Raw genomic sequence first — 20,852 nt, forward strand, 5'->3', positions numbered from 1 at the left:
ACATGTGAGACCTGAAATCATAAAACTCCTGGAAGAAAACATAGCCAGTAATTTCTTTGACATCGGCCATAGAAACATTTTTAAGTGTCTTCTCAGGCAAAGGAAACAAAAGCAAAATCAAACTATTGGGATTATACCAAAATGAAAAGCTTTTGCACAGCAAAACAAAAACCATCAATAAAACAAAAAGATAATCTACAGGATGGAAGAAGATATTCGCAAATGATATACTGGATAAGGGGTTAATATCCAAAATATATGAAGAACTTACACAACTCGATACCAATAAAACCCCTCCAAATAATCCAGTTTTAGAAAAGAAACAAACAAAAAAACAACAATAAAAGATTTCTGGGACACACCACTATTTAAATGGCAGAGAATTCCACAGAAGACTGAGACTAAGCAGTCATAAAGGCAGAAGCAGAACCTAGAGAACAAAGCCATGGAAACCGTGGGAGCAGAGCATTTTAAAAAAGAACGGTGAGGTGAACAGCGTCAATGGACAATGGATGAGTGACGCATTCAAAATAATCCACTGGTTTCTGACCAATTAGCTAGCTGGTCAAATTTTCACAGTACCAAAATAGAAGGTAAGGATTATGGGGTTAAACTTTACAGACTGGAAGAGGTGTACACTAGAAGGCAAATGTGATAAAATTCTTGAATCAACTTTTTATTCACATTTGGATAGCTGTCTTAATTTAATTACTGGAAAAGGTGACAAGTACTATACAGGAAAATACAAATGTAGAAGCTTACAAAATAACTGAAGGGGTGACCACCTCTAAAATGGTGAAAAGAATGAGTCTTTTGTGTGTGCGCTTTTGCTTTCTGCTCCAGATCACTATTAACTAAACTGCCCCATGACCTGCCAAACCTCTCCACCTCTAAGATTCAAGCCAACCACCAGATACTCCATGTAGCCTTCACAGCCCTTCCCATTTATTTAATTTTCCCCTGGGGCTCCCAGTTCCTCTTCCACATCTCAGTTATAATACTTATCACAATGCTCTAGTAATGTAGTTTATGTGTGGGCCACAGGCTGTGTTCAATTGTTCAATTGCATTATTGGTACTATAGTATACCTTAGTACCTGGACTATATAAAGCATTTATTTAATAATTACTCATTAAGTCAATATACTTTAAAGTGTTTTTAACATATCCACCACACATATGTGTATACACACCTATGAAGTGGAAGGGAAAATTCTGCTGACATCTCTGAGCACAGTTACATGTTTCATTTAATAAGGGATAGACTTTCATCGAAAGTATTATCTGGTTTGCCAAAATAACTATCATGAGGGTACAGTTTTTTTGATGAAATTGTAAATAAAACTAGTCTCCACTCAAGTCATATATTAACCATATTATTAGGCAATTACTCAACACAACATGGTAGATGCATAAGCCTTTTGGTCTTACTCCATAACTCCTTACTTATGTGCAATTCTTCTGTATTAAAGAGACCAACATGTCAATATTATAGTAATTTAGAACCACATACAGAGGGACTCCTGGGTGGCTCAGTGGTTGAGCACCTGCCTTCAGGCCAGGGCACGATCCTGGAGTCCTGGATTGAGTCCTGCATCGGGCTCCCTGCATGGAGCCTACTTCTCCTCCCTCTGCGTATGTCTCTGCCTCTCTGTCTCTCATGAATTAAAAAAACAAAACAAAACAAAAAAACACATACAGAGATGCGTGTTTCTGCAAAAGCAGCACAAAGGGGACATTAGGGTATTCCTGTGGCAGCTCTTACAGCTGTATGTGGAGGAACATGGAATTGAGGAACAATGAGGGTGTCATATTGAAAAGGACAAGGGCAGAATGTATAAGCATGACAAGAGCAAGAGATCTATAGGCCACAGAAACTAGCTCTTGTGACATACTGATACTTATATTAAACAACTGCCACAAAACATACACTGCATAGGAAAGCAAATGAGTATTTTCTTTCAACTATTTTACCAGGAGACAGATGGCTGGATCATTAACTTACACAATTACCACATGAAAGCCGATAGAATCATTCTTTTTAAAAGAGTAATCAGGCAATCATATCTAACTACCACTCCAGTCACATATTAATAGAGTCAGCACAGCTCATCGATGTAGGTAGATCTGTAGGCATTCGGCCAAGTGGCAGTCTGTATCAAATATGACCCTGTTTACTTCTCTAAGTATAATGACGTAAGTTCTAGCAATGAAGTAATAATAAGTATTCACATACCTACAGATTTATTCAGAAATTTATAAATCTAAGTAGGAAAGAAAAGAGATAAAAACAAATAGGGAAAAGGCAGTAAGAGGTTCCTGATTCATGGAGACAGGTTTCTAATTGCTAAGCAAATACAGTAAGGACAAAGCACCAGCTACTTACATCTGATTCCCAGTAATAATGAAAGATTAGGCTCTTTGCCCTGAGCACGCTGATTGAGAATACTACACAATGCCTTCAAGTCAAACAAACAATAGGACATTTCCTTGAACAGTTGATCAATCACACTCAAATCAGACAGTGGCCATTTGGTAAGTACTGTCTGCTGTCTGGATTGGTCTGCTTCCTGGCCCTGATCCAAGAAAGAGCAGGTCTCTTCTGTTTGCCTTTGGTTCTGCAATGAATAAAGAAAACAAAAATCAGGTTGTTAGAGAAAAGGTACTCAAAAGCCATGCAAGTTAACATTTTCTCCCATTTATAAACAAAATAGCGGAGTCATATTACATACACATTAACCAAATTTAACTGCATACCCACGGTAGGGAAAAAAGCATACTTTAAAATAGTGGAAATGATTCAATGATTCCTCTGTGTCATCTCATGCCCTATGGTAAATGTGAAAGAGCCAACAAATCCATCATTACTTACTGTCAGTAGCAACAGTGATTTAGTTATTGTGAAAGTATCTGTTGCATATTGAGGAAAGGGTATATATGTTAATGTTGATAGGAATCAAAATTTTCAGCATAAGTGAAAAAGAAATACAAGTATAAAATCAAAGAAAGAAAACAAAATCCTAACAGTTCTGAATTGTGAAATTTGAATTGGAAGTATCAATATGAACTCCAAGTTTCTTACACTCATAAAAAGCTACTTTCACCTCATCCCCCAAACTGTCACCATCTACTTCTCTTTCTGAAAATTGCTAGGTTATAAGAAATAGGGGGGGTAGAGTACAAGATAAATGACACCATGAGAAAGCAAACAGACAAATCTAGAAGGCCTGACAATCTATAAGTCTGTGAGACAACAGGGCCAGGTTTGTCAACAAGTCACTAACATAGAAAAAGGGAGAAACTTTATAAGACAAAATGAAATGCAACTCATGGTCTTTGATTAAATGCTGGTTTCAACTGTCATTATAAAAGCATCTGGGAAAGAGTACTGAGGAATATTATTCTTACTGGGTTTGACAATGGTGGTATGGTTCTATGGGAAATGTCCCTAATTTTTAGAAATGCATTCTCGGGTATTTAGAGACAAAATGTCATGATGAGAGTTCAAAAAAACGAAAACAAAAACAAAAACGAACAAGTATCTTTTGTATAACATGTTCTTACATGCAAGCCAAATATGCCATCTTGTAATTAAGTGAAACAAGTGTGATCTGTTCCAATGGTGAAGCATCAACATTGCACCTTCCTTAAGATTTTCAAAGGTAATTTTATTTATATTCAATTTATGTTTTATTGAATTACTTTGGGACCAAATCTCTATATAATATTTGACTGTGTTGCAGTTCAGTCTGTGAAATGATTTTGAGACATAAGAAAAATAAAAGTTTGCCTTTTGATTATAATTGTGTAAGAAATCTAATGGATTTAATTAATGGGCACATCAAAATCAAGTCTTCAACTAAAAAATGTTCTATGAATATATACAAAATAAGGATCTACTTTAAATTAAATAAGTACTAAATCATTCTTTGAAAGCAATTTGAATTTTTTCTACTCACATCAAGCAATGTTTTTGTTAATCTCTGTAGGTTTCTTTCTTTCTTTTCCAGCTCTTCCATCATCTTTTGAGTAGTTGATTTTTCTTTAGAAAGTTTCCCTTGCATAGACTAGAATAAATAGAATTGGAAAACAATGCATGTTGTTAATGCTAAAAGCAAAATGCAGTTAGGTAGGTAACCAGGAAGATGGGCTCTGTATACTTTAGATCTGTCCTTCCTGCCCTTTGGAAGATGAAGCCTTCACCTTTAAATCAACTCATATTGTTCTAGAGTGGATGCAGGAAAGGGAAAAACAAGAATCACTTTTCCCATGAAAGTTTCTAATCTGGGTAAAACATGTTAAACAGAAGCAGTTGCCTTTTAAATTTATGTAACAAATAGTTCTTATTTTACTAATTTTTTGCTTATGCATTCGGAGTATATTAGCAAATCTATACCTCTCCTTTTTTTCTTTATGGTTAATAAGACACAACATAGTAAGACCATAAGACCATCCCCATTTTCTTTTATTTGAAACACAGTTAAACATACTTTTCTCAGTGTATGGTATTCCAAGCAGTAGTTATGTTGAATTCAGGCCAAAGATTTATTATGAGACTTTAATAAATGAATTTCTTAACTGTTAAAAAATTACAAATTATCCAGAACAAGATATTATTGTAAGAAAATCCTAAGTGCACCAAAGCAGTTAAAATATATAGGATATTTTAAGAGTACTTGGGTCATTTCAGCTCAAAAGTCTGGTTTTCAGCTACATCCAAAGAAAAACTGGTCATAAACTGTAGTTATCAGTGATTTCTAGATATTTCAATCAACATTTTTTTCCTTTTGTGAAACCACAAGATCAATAAACATATGACAAGACATTTATTTCTCCCTCAGGACTGTATTTATTTAGTCTCAATTCTGAAAGTACTTCAGAATGCTATCTAAATAGCACACAATACACTAGGAAGGTTTTTCTCCCCCTCACATTATCTCTTGCTTGAATAAGAGAAGATAGCTGAGACCATGGGTTGAGATAAGGCTGTAAATAAAAAAGCAGTTTTCTCAGTAACAGATATTCAGTCTTGTAGCTCCTGGATTTGTTTGCTAAACTCTATAAAAAAAAAAACTTTACATTTAATAACTTACAAGTTGGATATAAATGAACTAAGCTCTACAAGTATATTTCCTTCCAGGGAATACTTTATATTCCATAAAGTGTAATCTCATAGCACAAAGTCACACGGGCTTTCTGAGTATATTTCTGGATTCTGAAATTCTTTTTTAACTGAATGTGAATGAATCAAAACCTATTTGACTAAAGGATATATGGGGGTTTATTTATCTAGTTGAAGATCTATGTGTACTAGCATAACATGATTATTTGACTGGAATCCAAAATTCATCCTTAATTCTCTTAAGATTTGTGACTGTTTATTAGAACTGTAGAAGAAAGGAATCACAGATAAACTACTCTAAATCTAACATTTTAACAATGAAAACTAACCCCAAGAGAAGTATTTCACAATGCTGTAATATAATTCTTTAGAAAATTCTACTGTTCTATATTTTACCAAACCAGAGTCATACTGAGTGTGACTAATAATTAGCTAGCAAATGTTCACATATAAGACTAAATTTAAATCAGTGAAGAAACAGGCAATTTTCTCCATCAGAATAAATCAGACATGTTTGGCAGTAGTGCTGTTTGTCATAAGAAAAAAATTTAATTTGGCATTTGGGAAATATATCGAGCTTAAGATGTTATGTTGGTTGGGTACAAGAGTACTTATGAAATAGTCCTTTAAATAGGTGAAGGAGTTCATGGGTAAGTTTATCCTAAAAGTACCACATGCTATACAATTTCTAGAATAAATATGAAAGTATGAGTACCATAGGTGTCTGACACAACATTCCACCTAAAAGATTATTTTATTATAAATTGTATGAAAAAGCATATGTGTAAAGTTTAAGGAAAAAAGAGAAAGAAAAATTTCAAAGCTTAGAATGGGATTACTAAAATTAAAAATTTAATTTTCAAATGTCCACAATAGCTTTTAAATTTCCAGTTAATAATCATGTTTTTTAAAAATTCCACTAACCTAGAGATTCATCACAATCATTCTTGAAGTTAAAAAATGGTTTTAAAAACATTTGATGCTTTGATCTAAGTATCTAGAAATTGCTCTTTTGCCCTATATAGAAAGTAGCTCACATGAAAGACAGATGTGCCTTAGCCAACAATTATATACTTCACAAACCCAATTTAAGAGAAAATATTTTGATTAAAAACTTACATTAACTTATTTTACTATATAAACACACACAACTCCCCATACATGCACATGCATGTGCTCATGCATACACACACCATCCAAGATTTTCATAAAAATATCCTTTCATGTAATTATTCATCAAGCAAAAATTAGAGCCAAGGACAGTCTGTGCACTGGAAGATGCATCAGTGAAAAAAAGTCAAAACTGCTGGCCCTTTCATAACCTTTATCGGGAGGTAAAAGATCAAAGAAATATAACAGATATGTAATTTACACAGTGTTGTATATTAGAATGTGACTAGCTCTTTGGAGAACAAGTAGAGCATTGTAAGGGAGAGGAGGCTGAGATCTCAAATAGGGTAGAGTATAGGCTCATGGAAAGAGGTGACATTTGAGCAATGGCTTGAAGGAGGTGAAAGATTCTATCTCATAAGATATCTACAAAGTGTTTCAGTCAATGCAAAGGTTCTGAGGCAGATGGTGTCTTCTGTGTTTGAGAAAAAGCAAGAGAGCCAGGGTGGCAGAAAATAGTAAAAGATGAAGTCAGAGAAGGCGGGCGGTATAGAGAACAGATTGTGGAAGGCCTCATGAGCCAGTGTAAAAACTTTTGATTTTGACTTTAGAAAAAACAAGGAAGCAGTGAAAGGTTCTGAGAAGAGACGTGATCTGGTTTTGTCTGCTAGGTCAGGCTGATGAGAACAGACCACAGGCAAGTAAGGGTGGCAGCAAGCAGAAATCATCCATAGAAATAATGAAGATGGGATGGACCAGGGTAGAAACACAACAGAAGTCAGGAGAAGTCAGATGCCAAATACATTTTGAAGGTAGTAAGATTTGTTCAAAAATGTGAGGTAGAAGAGGAGTCAAGGATAAGCCTAACACTTCTGGACTGAGCAAATGGAAGGAGAGAGTTGTCATTAATAAAGAAGGAAAACGGGAGGATAGAGCAGATTTTACTATTTTCTATTTGGAGAGGATAAGAAATTAAATTTGGACATATTATGTCTGATATGTCAAGTGGTGTTGTTGAGTAGGCAGCTGGATATACAAGTTGTAAGGTCGGGAGAATTACGAGCTGGAAGAATAGGGAGTAGTGAGCACATACATTATATGTAAAACCAGAAGACTGCGTAAGATCACTAGGACAAATTGGTAGAGAATTCTAAGGAAAAAACAACCCCCCTTTTTTGACATATGGTTTTTTGAAAACATTTTACATGTCTTAAACTTAAATATCACAAATGAACTTAAACTTATCCCCTAAATTATAAGACAGAAGAATTTCTAATAAGGTATTTTGTCTAACTTTTATATACAAGACTACTAACCTGACTGTATCTTTATTATAATAGGATTTGTGCAACAGGTGTTAAATTTATTGTGTCTACTTAAATAAATCAAACAAGGGAACAATAAGAAAAAATATTAAAAAGAAAGTTGATTTTTTTTGGCTAAAATTTTATTGTACATACTTCAATGATCTAGAAATAAGGTAAGTCAATCACTTTGAATTTATTACTGAGAACAGTTAAAGGTTTCATACTGTTATGATTCTATTAATATAAATACACTATTCTTGAAACAGTATATGTAACTTTAATAAAAGGTAAGATACTAGTGGTACTAGCATTAGAAATTGCAATCAAGAACTTGCATACTTAACAGGTAAGGTAATAGTGGCATCTAGAAAGCATTAACAATGGGGGAATACACTGTTTTGTGGTGGAGGGGGGAAGAGATTCTTTAAATGAAATTTAGTGAAATTTTTAAAAATTTCCAGGTAACTAATTTTTAAAAAGTAGTTAAAGTTCATCTCCTACATGAGGCCACACCTTTAAGACTGGGAGGGGGGGGTGTTATCTAATGCATAGAAACAAACACAGAGAGTGAACAAAAGTTAAGAAATAGAGGAATGTGTTCTAAAAGAAATAGTCTCAAAAAAAAAAAAAAAAAAAGACCTTAATGAAAGAGACAAGTGAGTTCAAATTATCAGTCATAATGATGCTCACCAAGGTCAGCAAAACAATGTATGAACAAAGTGAGAATTTCAACAAATAGAAAATATAAGAAAGTGCCAAGTAGAAATCACAGAGCTGCAGAGTATATAATAAATGAACTGAAAAATATAATAGATAGGTTCTATAGCAGACTAGGTGAAGCAGAAGAAAGGATCAGTGAACTCAAAGACCGGGCAGATTTCATTCAATCAGAGCAGCAAAAAGTAAAAGAATGAAGATGGCTAAAAGGACTAAAGGACAATACCAAGAATAAATCAATATTTGCATTATAGGGGTCCCAGAAGGAGAAGAGCAAGAAAGGGGCAGAAAACTTATCTGAAGAAACAATGGCTGAAATTTTCCCTAATGTGGGGAAGGTAGCAGACGTGAAGATCTGGGATACCAAGAGTTTCAAATACAATTAACTCAACGAGACCCAATGGAATAATACGAAGCAATACAAAAGGAAGAAATCTTACAATGTGCAACACTGTGGATGGACCCTGAGGGCATTATGCTAAGTGAGACAGAGAAAGGCTAATACCATGTGATCTCACTTACCCGCGAAATAAAAAAAACAAACACAAAACCAAAAACCCCTCAGAGACAACAGAGAATATATTAGTGGTTGCTGGAGGTGGGTGGGTGGTGGAGGGATGGATGAGTGAAGGGGGTCAAAAGGTATAAACTTCCAGTTATAAAATAAGCCCTGGGGATGTACTATCCAGCATGGTGTCTAGAGTTCAATACTGTATCGCGTATCTGAAAATTCCTAAAAGAGTAGATCTTAAAAGTTCACAAGAAAAAAAGCTGTAACTGTGTAGCGATGGATATAAACTAGACTTATTGTGACCATTTCACAATATATAAAATATCAAATCATTAGGTCATACACTGGAACCCCATTTCATCAATTATATCTCAATAAAAAATAAGTTAACAGGTAAAAACAAATATATAGAGTTAATGGTAATAGTGTAAGATTTTGTAATTAGATAAAACAAGGTTCTGTGTCTGCATCTTACAATCTTACATGCTGTGTAACCATGGGTATGTTATTCAACCTTTCGGGGTTCCAAATTCATCAGAAAGAATTTCCAACTTTGTAAAGTATTGTGAAAATTATGCAGTGTGCAATGCAGACATTTGCAGTGTGCGCCTATTCACAAATCCCATGAGTCATAAGTAGTCATACCTGCAAGAATTTTGCACCTCTTGGGGCACAGCTCACTGGACTGGGCTCAGTGAACCCTAGACCAAACCTGAGGAACTGGGACCCAAAGTCTGAGTTTCTCTCTGCATGCCTGCCTGGAAATGAACTATAGAGCTTAGGGGCTATGGGGCAGCTATACTCTGTCATGTGAAATAAAGATTAAAGGAAGTCGGTCTGCAGAGAACAGAATGAAACACTGCAATGAGAGAAGCAACAAAGCCTCTTCTTTCTTTTTTTTTTAAGCTTCTTCCTTCTTGAAGCCAGGTTTTATACCCACTCATTAGTTCTACAGTATCTCTGCATTCTTATAACACAGTAGATCCTACTATTTTTGCTTAGGCTAAAAAAAGCCTAAATGACTTTTACCTGGTACAAAATATTAAATATCTTACAATTTTGTCAACTGTACTTCAATAAAGCTAGGAAAAGGGACATCTGGATGGCTCAGCGGTTGAGCGTCTGCCTTAGGCTCAGGGCGTGATCCAAGGGTATGGAGATAGAGTTCCACATCGGGCTCCCTGCAGGGAGCCTGCTTCTCCCTCTGCCTATGTCTCTGTCTCTTTTTCTGTGTCTCTCATGAATAAATAAAATCTTCAAAAAAAAAAAGCTGGAAATATATTAAGAGCCCATTCCAAATTCAGCATTGTGGGCAAAGGTTTTTGGTCTGTTTTGTTCACTAGTTATCCCCCCAAACAGTTCCTGGCCCATGGTAGAAACTCAGTTAATGATTACTGAATGTAAAAGTAACTAAAACCTAATTTAGTTTTTAAGTAAAAGATTAAGTTCATTCATTCAAAAATAGTTACTGGGCATCTTTTATACACAAAGCACTGTGCTAAGTGCTGGACTGGAGCCTAGTGCAGTACAAAACTCTTAAATGTATCAGAAAACAAAACCAGGCATTTTATTTAATCAAAAGGAGCTAATAATACTACCGTTCTGTAGAGTGTAATGTACTAAAAAATTTCACTTTGGAGACAATATTTCCAAATTCTACTTCTAGGCAACAGAATACAAAGTGCTTTCCATAAGACTAGTTTTCTGACATGCTTCCGTTTAAGTACCTTTCACCCTGGGAGAAGACACTTAAAAACAAATCTTTCCCCTAAGGCTTATACAAGGAAGAAATCAGACTACCACTCCTCTGATGCATTTTTGCCTCTCGGGATTTTTCACTTTGAAGCAGCTAGAAGCAATGCCAAGGGCACAAACTATGAGGTCAGACATAAATTAGAATCTGAGCTGAGACCTTAGGCACCTCTTTTTAACTCTTGGCTACTTCATATATAAAAAGACACTATCCTACCTTGTAAGCTTACTATTGAGATTTAGAAATAATATTATCAGAAAGCACAGCTCCTGTAACATGTAATATCATCATCAACAGCATCATCAGTAATACCTCTGCACTTAACAGGAGCTCCATTTCTCACTTTAGCCGAAGTGTGGAGAAATATTAAATCCCTTTTCCTCCTTTCTGCATATTAATAAAAAGAATTTCAAAATATCTGTAAAAACTAAGATTAAAAAATAATATGTAAACACCATAAAAATTGCTATTTTTTATGTTTCTGTTTGTAATAATCTGAAACACTGTACAGCATAAATTCCTTTACATTAACTATCACCTTACTACCTGATACAATTTTAAAAACAAATCTGCCTGAGAATTCTGTCTCCAGCAAGACAGCATGAGGAGCCTCTCAGACTCACTCCTTAGTGAAAATTATAGAAGAGCACATTTAAAGTTTCCATAAATGGTCCTAAGAGTAAATAGAAAATGAATAAACATCTATTCAAGAAAATCTACTAAAAGTAAGAACAGCAAAGTATTTGAAACAAAATCCACTCCATCTTTACACTCTCATAGCTCAGTAAGATGAAGATTCCACTTCACACTGGGACAACCAATAACACAGGGCTCCCTCTCCCCCCAGCTCCCAGTTGTAAAGCTATCTTCCCAGGAAGGGCAGGACACCAGCATTTTTCATCCTGCCCTCAGCTACCCTGCACCTGAGTCTATGTTTCAGGCAAGGACAGCCAAAAGATGGAGCCCCCTTCTACCTAGGCCCCTTCGTGGGATGGAGGCTTTACCTTGGGTACAGCACGACAGAGACTACTGGGGACCTGACAGCCCTTGCCTTGGCTTCTGTGGTAGGGGTTCCACATGGGGAGAAGCAAGCCAAGATCTAGAGCCACTGGCCACTCTCCTTCCACTGAATGTTTACTTTCCAGAGAGTCACTCAGGAGTCTGAGACTGTTCCTACCTGCACTGACCTGGCTCAAAGATTTTGCCCCGGGAGAAGCAAGTCACAGAACAGAAGCTCTAGATGTCTCTCTAAAGGAACTGAATTCATCTGCAATAGACTGAAGTTCAAGCCTTATGGTACTCTCAAAAGCAATAGAGGTCTATCAAAAGACCATCAACATTTTTCACAGAGCTGGAACAAACAATCCTAAAATTGGTATGGAACCAGAAAGACCCCGAATAGCCAAAGCAATGTGGAAAAAGAAAGCCAAATCTGGTGGTATCCCAGGTCCGGACTTCAAGCTCTATTACAGAGCTGTAATCATCAAGACAGTGTGGCACCAGCACGAAAACAGACACAAAGATCAACGGAACAGAATAGAGAATCCAGAAATGGACCCTCAACTCTATGGTCAACTAATCTTTGACAAAGCAGGAAAGAATATCTAAAGGAAGAAAGTCTCTTTAACAAATAGTACTGGGAAAATTGGACAGCTACATGTAGAGGAATGAAACTGGACCACTTTCTTACATCATATACAAAAATAAAATCAAAATGGATGAAAGACCTAAATGTAAGACAGGAATCCATCAAAATCCTAGAGAACACAGGCAGCAACCTCGACTTCAGCTGCAGCAACTTCTTGCTAGACATGTCTCCAATGGCAAGAGAAACAAAAGCAAAAATGAACCACTGGGACTTCACAAGATAAAAAGCTTTTGCACAGCAAAGGAAACAGTGGACAAAACCCAAAGGCAATCGACAGAATGGGAGAAGATATCTGCAAATCTCTCATCAGATAAAGGGCTATCCAAAATCTATTAAAAACTTATCAAATTTAAAACCCAAAGAACAAATAATCTACTCAAGAAATGGGCAGAAGACATGAATAGAGATTTCTCCAAAGACATACAAATGGCCAACAGACACATGAAAAGATGGTCAGCATCACTTGGCATCAAGGAAATGCAAATCAAAACCACAATGAGATACCACCTCACATCAGTCAAAGTGGCTAAAATAACAAGACAGGAAACAACAAACGTTGGTGAGGATGCAGAGAAAGGGGAGCCCTCTTACACTGCTGGTGGGAATGCAAGCTGGTGCAGCCACTCTGGAAAACAGTATGGAGGTTCCTCAAAAAGTTGAAAATAGAACTACCCTAAAACCCAGCAATTGCACTACTAGGGATTTACTCCAAAGATACAAATGTAGTGATCCGAAGGGGTACCTGCAACCCAATGCTTATAGCAGCAATGTCCAAAATAGCCAAACTATGGAAAGGGCCCAGATGTCCACCAACAGATGAATGGATAGAAAAGATGTGGTAAATATATAGAGAGAGATATAGATAGACAGTGGAGTACTACCTCAGCCATCAAAATGAATAAAATATTGCCATTTGCAATGTGGATGAAACTAGAGGATATTATGCTAAGAGAAATAAGTCACACAGAGAAAGTTATAATGGGATTGCATATGTGGAACTTAAGAAACAAAACAGAGGATCATAGGGAAGAGAAGAAAAAATAAACCAAGATGAAATCAGAGGGAGACAAACTATAAGAAACTCTTAATCACAGGAAACAAAATGAAGGTTTCTGGAGAGGAGGGGATTGGGAGGATGGGGTAACTAGGTGATGGACATTAAGGAGGGCACATGATATAATGAACATGGGGCATTATATAAGACTGATGGCTTCTCTACCTCTGGAACTAACATATGTTAATTAAATTGAATTTAAATAAAAATTTTAAATAAATGTATACTTTATAAAAAAAAAGTAAAACAGTAGAGGTTGTGAAAAAAGCAGTCATGAAGAAAGTTAGATTCATTGAAGGTACAGGCTAAACTACTGGCTGGCTAGATTCCTAGAAAGAAAAAGTGAAAGAGATTCCCAAGAAAAGTACTCTTGGGAACTGGAAAAAAAAAATCTTAAATATTAACCTAAGGAGTTTTTCCTTCAGAGAAACCACAACACATCAGTCTGTGAAGCAGTTTATACCACAGGGCATCATTGAAAGCAACAGATTAATCAGCTGGCAATTAATGGAGCTGTTGGTGTGGTCAAGAAAACAGTCACAAAAGACCACATACTACATTTATATGAGATGTCTAGAATAGGCAAATGTGTAGAGACAAGAAGTAGATTAGTAATTGCTTACAGACGGGGGAGAGAACAGGTTTTAAGGAAGTGCTATAGCTAAAGGGTAAGGGGTTTATGAGGTGATAAAAAGGTTCCAGAACTGACTGTGGTCTTAGTTCCATTTATCTGAGCATACTAAAACTTACTGAATCGTACACTTTTAAATGGGTAAATTGCAGGGTATGTGAATTATATCTCAATAAAGCTGTTATTTAAAAATCAGCACAATGTAAAACAATTTAAATATATTATGAATTCATCCAGGTTTCTCAGAAGTATCCCTTTCCCCTTTTTTTCTCTTTAATCTTTAAGTCTTCCCAGTCAATTCCCACTTTTGGTGAATAAGCCCCCTGAGGACATGACACTTCCTAATGGCTCCAGAATGAGGATACTTCCAGGCTAAGGATGAACTGCGTGGAGAAATTGTTTAAATCAATTTATTTAGGTTAAAGAAAAGTTAAATTTTACTTATAAGACATTCTGCTGGCTTATGTTTCATTTTCCCACTATTCTACAGAGAAAACCTGCTGGATGAAGGCTTTAAGAGACACTTGATCAAAATTGGAATCAAATCTTAAAACACTCTTGGAGTATTATAAATAGAATAGATTGCTAAGTTTTGAGATAGAAAGTCTCAAATCATGTCTTTAAAAGCGAACAGTCTTAGTGACATTTCAGCATCATTGTGTATTTTATGACATTATGATCATTTGCTGATGTCAACTTATAAAAGCCATTTAAATGCAAAAGTTCTTTCAATAAGGAAACAATTTTAATACGTTAGGGAAAGTGAGTGCACCTAATAAACTTTTTTACTCTGTATCTCCTCTGTCAAAAGCTTATAATGGTTACATACAATGATAACAGCTCACTGGAAACAGCATTAGGTAGCTGAAATATGCATTTAAGAAATAAATAGGAAGGAAGGCAATGCAAATGAAGAACTCATTCACATTCTGATTGAAGTCACATTTATGTAAATGATGGGAAATATTCTATAGCAAAATGTCTTTTTATATTATATGTTGACAGAAGAAAAACCTGTAGAAGCAGCAGCTAGTTTAGCTATACTGGTTTCATAAATGTAAACAAAGGCATTATTTCTAAAGGATCAATGAACAAACAAATTATTCATGCCAGTTAATAATATCATCTTGTCAGGTGAACAAAATAGTAGATAAATCTGTTTTTTTTTTTTAGCACTGAACTCAATTTCAAAATCAGTGTATACTTTTACATGAAGTACTACTTTTCTATATTCAACAACAAATAGAACATAACAAGTAGAAGACTCTTCAACTTTCAAAGTTGTAAACCAACAAATCTGCCCCTGACCTAAATTGGGTATGTATTGATTTGACTTCTGTTTACAAGGGTAGTAAACCACAGGTATTTTAAATATAGCATTTTCACTCTGGAACAATGCCTTATTTTTATCTCCTATAAATTGGACATGGCAAGGGATTGTTTTACTTATGCCATAAAATTTAAACTAGGAATAATAACCTCCTTATACCCAGGGCAACGCAATACTCCAAAAGTCAACCAAATGAACTTTGGACAAATCTGGTCTTCTCAATAGTTTGCAGGCACATAAAGAAGCAGTGATAATTCTAATAATACTATGTTTGTTCTGTTAAACTTTCTAAAATGGAACAACTTTCTGGTACTGTAGAGGAGCAAAGAACATGCAAACTGGAATAGCAGTGAAATTTTAATAAATTCGATACTTTTGTACTGATATCTAAAATCATTCTTTTCATGTGACAAAGAGTGGAAAGCTCTCTGCTATCACTCATTATAAGGTATTTTGTGTTGTTTTGGCTATGCAAAGGAATTTGAACCTACAACACATAGAAAGGCCATCATAATCTGTATAGTTGAGGAAGGCTGGCCATTCCTTATGAAAAAACTAGGTACTTTAAATAATTAGCAATTGAAGGGAACTGCTCTATTATGTGCATCAACTTGATATTAAGCCCATTAACTATAGTACAAAGCAACAAGAATGCTTTTCAACCCAAAGTGTTCTCTTTAGGATTCTCTGTGGTTTCCAATGCTAGGGAAATAATTAGTATCCGCTTTTTTTAGAATAGGCAATATTTTCAGATGTTTACAGAGTACTCATATTTCATATTCTTCACAAATGACCAAATAAAAAATCTAGCTTTTTAAATTGTGAAAGGCCAGAAAAATAAAAGGTTTTAACAATGAACATTAAGCAAAAAATTTTCTTATTTTAGGCATATTTGTCTCCATCCATAATTTTCTATTCAAATAATATCTTGATAAATATACCTAAGTTGGCCAGTTATCAACATTTGCTATCTGCTGTTAGCAAACTATATACTAGATGTATACTTAGATAGATGGGTCAGAATGACTTAAGAGACCCATTGCTTCAAAACATAAGACAATAGCATTAATGATTTTAATTTGAAATTTTAATTTGAAATGTCTACTCAAGCATTTTAAGATCAAAGAATAGAATGGCATATAAATTACATATTCTTGTACATATTTATCTATGGTCATGACATATTCAAGTGTGACTAAAAGACATGGTTGGTGTGTAAGAGTAAATTGTATTAAGATGCCACCATAAATAAGAAAAGAGCACATTTCAATTAATACAGACAGTATGTGATAAATTAATACTACCTTACAAGTCTTATCCACCCAAAATTTCAGTGCCAAAGGAAAATACTGATTGTCCTTAATTTGGATTGAGATTAACTTTTATTTGAATGATTTTTTCAGAAAATGTTACCAAGTGAAATATAAATTCCTTTTATTATGGTCTATAATAAATCAGTTAATAATGGCTGAGGGAACTTAACCATTTTGTGATTCAAATGGCTTGTAGAACAACTGAAGTTACGTCTACAGGACTACAGATTACAGAGTATAATCTGTGTGAAACAATATAGCAGACCCACACACTTGCTGAACTGGTCTAGTGTTTAATTAAAATGATAAATCACTTAATATGGCCAAAAGACAAAGTGAAGACTGTCTATAATTCTGACACTTAAGCTATTTATCTTTTTATTTTTTACTTCCATTATTAAGAAGTAAAGAAATAGAAGGTATAAAAATAAAATTATTCAGCAAAATATGTCCAATGGCTTTCCATCATACACAGAATAAAATACAAAGACATCTACCCCTATGTGATCTAGCCCTGGGCTACTTTCCATCATCACCTTTCACCACTCTACTTCACAATCCTGCACTTTAGACTGGTAGTCTTCTTGCTGGTCTTGAGTACACCAGGCACCTTCAGGGCATTGGTGGCTCTCTCTGCCTAGAATGCGCTTCCCTTGGTTATCTTCATCCAGATCTCTGTTCAAATGTTACTTTTTCAGGAAGAACTTCATGACCACTGTATCTAATGCAGCACTGTCATTGCTCTCTAGCCTACTTTTTAAATAGTCTGTATTATTCTTTGACATTTTATTTTCATTTTGTACATCTCACCCCACTAGAATGGCTAAAGACTTGCTTTGTTCACTGATGAATTCCCAGTGCCAAAAATAGTGCCTGGCACACATGCAGATGCTCAGTAAGTATCTGGCAAATTAATAAAAAAATGAAAACACATTTAATCCACAAATTGTGGTTGTGCATTTATGAGTCAGACACTCTAAGTTCTAGATATGCATATGATCTACCATAGTCTCTCCTCTTAAGAGACTAAGCAGGAAATAAAACACAAATATGTAAAAAAAAAAAAAAAACCACAAATATGTAAACAGCATATTATACTTGGATAATATACAAAGAATAACATATATAGAATAATTAGGAGGAAGAGAAGTGTTGGCTAGTCACAATGGACTAAAAACAGTTCACTGTCTTTAATAGTAGATCACTGATGACCTTAACCAAATGTGTTCTCAGTAGTAGACTACATCTAGTTAAAAACAAGCTAAGTAAAGAAAAGAGTATTCTTCAAGATTTTTTGAAAAATTTTTAAAGATTTTATTTATTCATGAGACATGAGAGAGAGAGGCAGAGACATAAGCAGAGGGAGAAGCAGAATCCTCACAGGGAGCCTGATGTGGGACTCGATCCCTGAACCTGGGATCATGCCCTGAACCAAAGGCAGAAGCTCAACTGCTAAACCACCCAGGCATCCCTTTTTTGAAACACTGATCTACCAAATAGCATTTTCATTCTAAAAAAGTGAAAGATTAGTATTAAAGAATTTGTAACTTCACATCAAGTGCTATTAATCTTTTCATATAAATACATATATGCTTTGGTATTGTTTAGGTTATATAGCTATTAAGAGTAAGTCAGCATACAGCTAAATTAAAATATGCACAAAACATTCCTTACCTGAATTTCTAAAATCATTCTTTCAATCTCATCTTGTTGGCTGTCTATTATCTAAAACACAGGAAATATATCAGTGTGAATCAAAATTTTTTCCATTGCTTTTTAAAAGTACCAATATTTCAAGAAAACAAAAGTATAGAAAATAATAAATTTATGTTTTAAAAATCAGAGTGTTTTTTTTTTTTGTTTTGTTACAAAAGTATTCATACCAAGTATCCTTTAAATAGACATATGACTTGGCTCACATATACATAAAACTGCAAAAGTCTTCCTCTAGTTTTGGGCAAAACTCTATGCAATTTATAAAAATAACTTTGAAGCAGACATTGAATAATTTAGGAAAGAAAAGATAGCCTTTTGTTTTGCTAAGAAGTAATATAATTTCCTTAGTTTGGCTTTTACAGAAATTTAAATTATTTAAATTTACTTAAATTGTCATTTTCTTTTCAAATAAAAAGATTAAAGCTATTAGCAAAAATATAAAATAATAGCTACAACTTACGTATCTATACACACATATCCAACATAATACAGATTTCACATTTATCATCAAAGACATGAACTGACCTTACTAGCATTCTCATTTTGTTCTCTCAGGTTATCATTTTCATTCTGAAGCTGTTTTGCATCTAACATGGGAAGGCGTATTCCATCTTCAAGGCATCTTTCTACTTTTTGCTGCAAGCTGTAGGTTTTAGAAAGACAATTACATAAAGAAAATCCACTCTGTATGCTGATTCTGGTAGATAACTTCAACATGAATGAAGTCTCCTCTTAGGGTCGGTAATATTTTTTAATCAAGCAAAAATCAAGACCTACAGCCTATATATGAATATGCCTGAGTACCTATATTTCATACAAGTAAGAAATATAATGAAGCTGATCAACTTTTCAGAAATGGCAGATTTGAGATCAGAATCAATAATTCTTAGTGTGTGACTAATTCATTAGGCCCTAATGAAGTTCCTCATGACCCTAATCTGAGCTCTGCAATCTAAATCCTGTTTCTTTCCCTCTCTCCCAAAAGCAAAGTTCCTTGATTACAATTACTGTGTTAGGGGGCCTAAGAATATGGAAACATGTCTTTTACCTTCATTTTGAGCTCAGCAAAAGTCTGTTTATAAGGATAGCTGTAGAATTACATTTCTCCTTTATTAGTAAGAGCAGCCATCTATTTACTAGTTGGCCTAATAGTTTCACATGCTATTCATGGCACAGAGTTGTGGGCAGAAGAAGAAACAACAAAAGGAAGCCCTTCTGGTACATTAAGAATAGTCATGGTTTTCTTAAAAGGAACTACACCATTAACAGTAACAACCAAAATCAAAACAGAAAGACACCTAGGAAGAGTTCTACTCGAGCTTATAATCATATTCAAGAGCTGTAGAATACTAAAAGAAACAGATTTTTTATAGTTTGAGGTTTGTTATTTCCATTATTTTTCTTCCAAGTATTATGGCTTTCCTGTGCTTTCTCTCTCTTCAAAAAAATAAAAATAAAAAATATAAAAAAAAAAAGAAGTCAAAGAAAAGCCATATCTAAATTCTGGATAAGAACGGATAGCCTTACATGGTACAATAAGGGATTCCAGTATGTTAATAAATAAAACTTCTCACCGGAGAAGTTTTTTATGTATTATGAATGCAGTGTACTGCTTTGTAATATATTTTTACTTGTCATAAAAGTATTTGCTTTTTCAGTCTAAAAGTGAAAAATACATTATTTCTATTTCAGAATAAGTTTTTTTCCTTCAATTCAGTGTCAAGACACTACTGTGTAGTAAATAAAATTCCAAGAGAAATTAATTACATTAAAACCATTAAAATCTTTTTGAAAAAAATAATGAACCAGCTATGAGAACAATGTACTCTGTCATGAAAAACTACCAAACAAGTCTTCTTTCATGTACACACTCTTATTTATGAAGCATGCTCACTTAAAAAAATAATAAATCTCTTGAGTAGCAAAGGTACCACTATTGTATTACCAGGGACCCCATCCACATATTTTACTTACATTTTCAATTCTAATGGAAAACATATTATCTGCTTTTTAAAAAAATTTTATGTATTTATTCATGAGACACACGGGGGCTGGGGGGGGGGGAGGGCAGAGATACAGGCAGAGGGAGAAGCAGGCTCCATGCAGGGAGCCCAAAGTGGGACTCGATCCTGGGATTGCAGAATCATGCCCTGGGCTGAAGGCAGGCACTAAACCACTGAGCCACCCAGGGATCCCCTATTATTTGCTTTTTAAAAAGCTGAAGTTCATATATACTTATATAACTTACATAAGCAGTTATATATAAAATATATATAAAAGCATAAGTTCATATATATATGTATATAAAAGCAGTTAACTTAGAAATATTATATAGGCACAGATAAATGTAATGATCTAATTCATAGTCACATATACATCTGAAGTTCTTCTGGAACCAAGGAAAACTTTATCATATGGCTGAGGAAACTGAAATAACACCCCAATCTACACAGACAAGTGACACCAGAACCACACAAGTACAGAATAATCACAGAAAGACCTCCTTTGGTCCTTTATATCTATTTGAAATCAAGAGACATTTTCTGGGATGCTATTATCTCAGAGAGTACTGAGATAAAGAAATGGAACATGCATTCTGAAACACACTCTACTAAGTCTTTCTAATCAATAGTACTAGGCT

General features: G+C 34.7%; 1 protein-coding gene and 1 long non-coding RNA gene across 3 annotated transcripts in view; one reads left to right on the forward strand and one right to left on the reverse strand.

Moving 5' to 3' along the window:
* The window catches only part of CEP85L (centrosomal protein 85 like), a 151,535-nt gene that overhangs the window by 7,253 nt on the left and 123,430 nt on the right, over positions 1–20,852 (reverse strand). For both annotated transcript variants that reach the window (XM_025422855.3, XM_025422856.3), the window contains exons 9-12: positions 18,737–18,854; positions 18,170–18,220; positions 3,959–4,066; positions 2,386–2,617 (exon numbers count right to left, since the gene is read on the reverse strand). In XM_025422855.3, coding sequence (XP_025278640.1) covers positions 2,386–2,617; positions 3,959–4,066; positions 18,170–18,220; positions 18,737–18,854 — 509 coding nt within the window. The remainder of the gene's footprint in view (positions 1–2,385; positions 2,618–3,958; positions 4,067–18,169; positions 18,221–18,736; positions 18,855–20,852) is intronic.
* Positions 441–19,734, forward strand: LOC112644481 (uncharacterized). The gene is made up of 3 exons (XR_003126401.3): positions 441–593; positions 15,026–15,169; positions 18,767–19,734. It is a non-coding gene; the product is annotated as an uncharacterized LOC112644481 (long non-coding RNA).

Source organism: Canis lupus, chromosome 1, assembly GCF_003254725.2.
Source record: "Canis lupus dingo isolate Sandy chromosome 1, ASM325472v2, whole genome shotgun sequence".
Classification (NCBI taxonomy): Eukaryota; Metazoa; Chordata; class Mammalia; order Carnivora; family Canidae; genus Canis; species Canis lupus.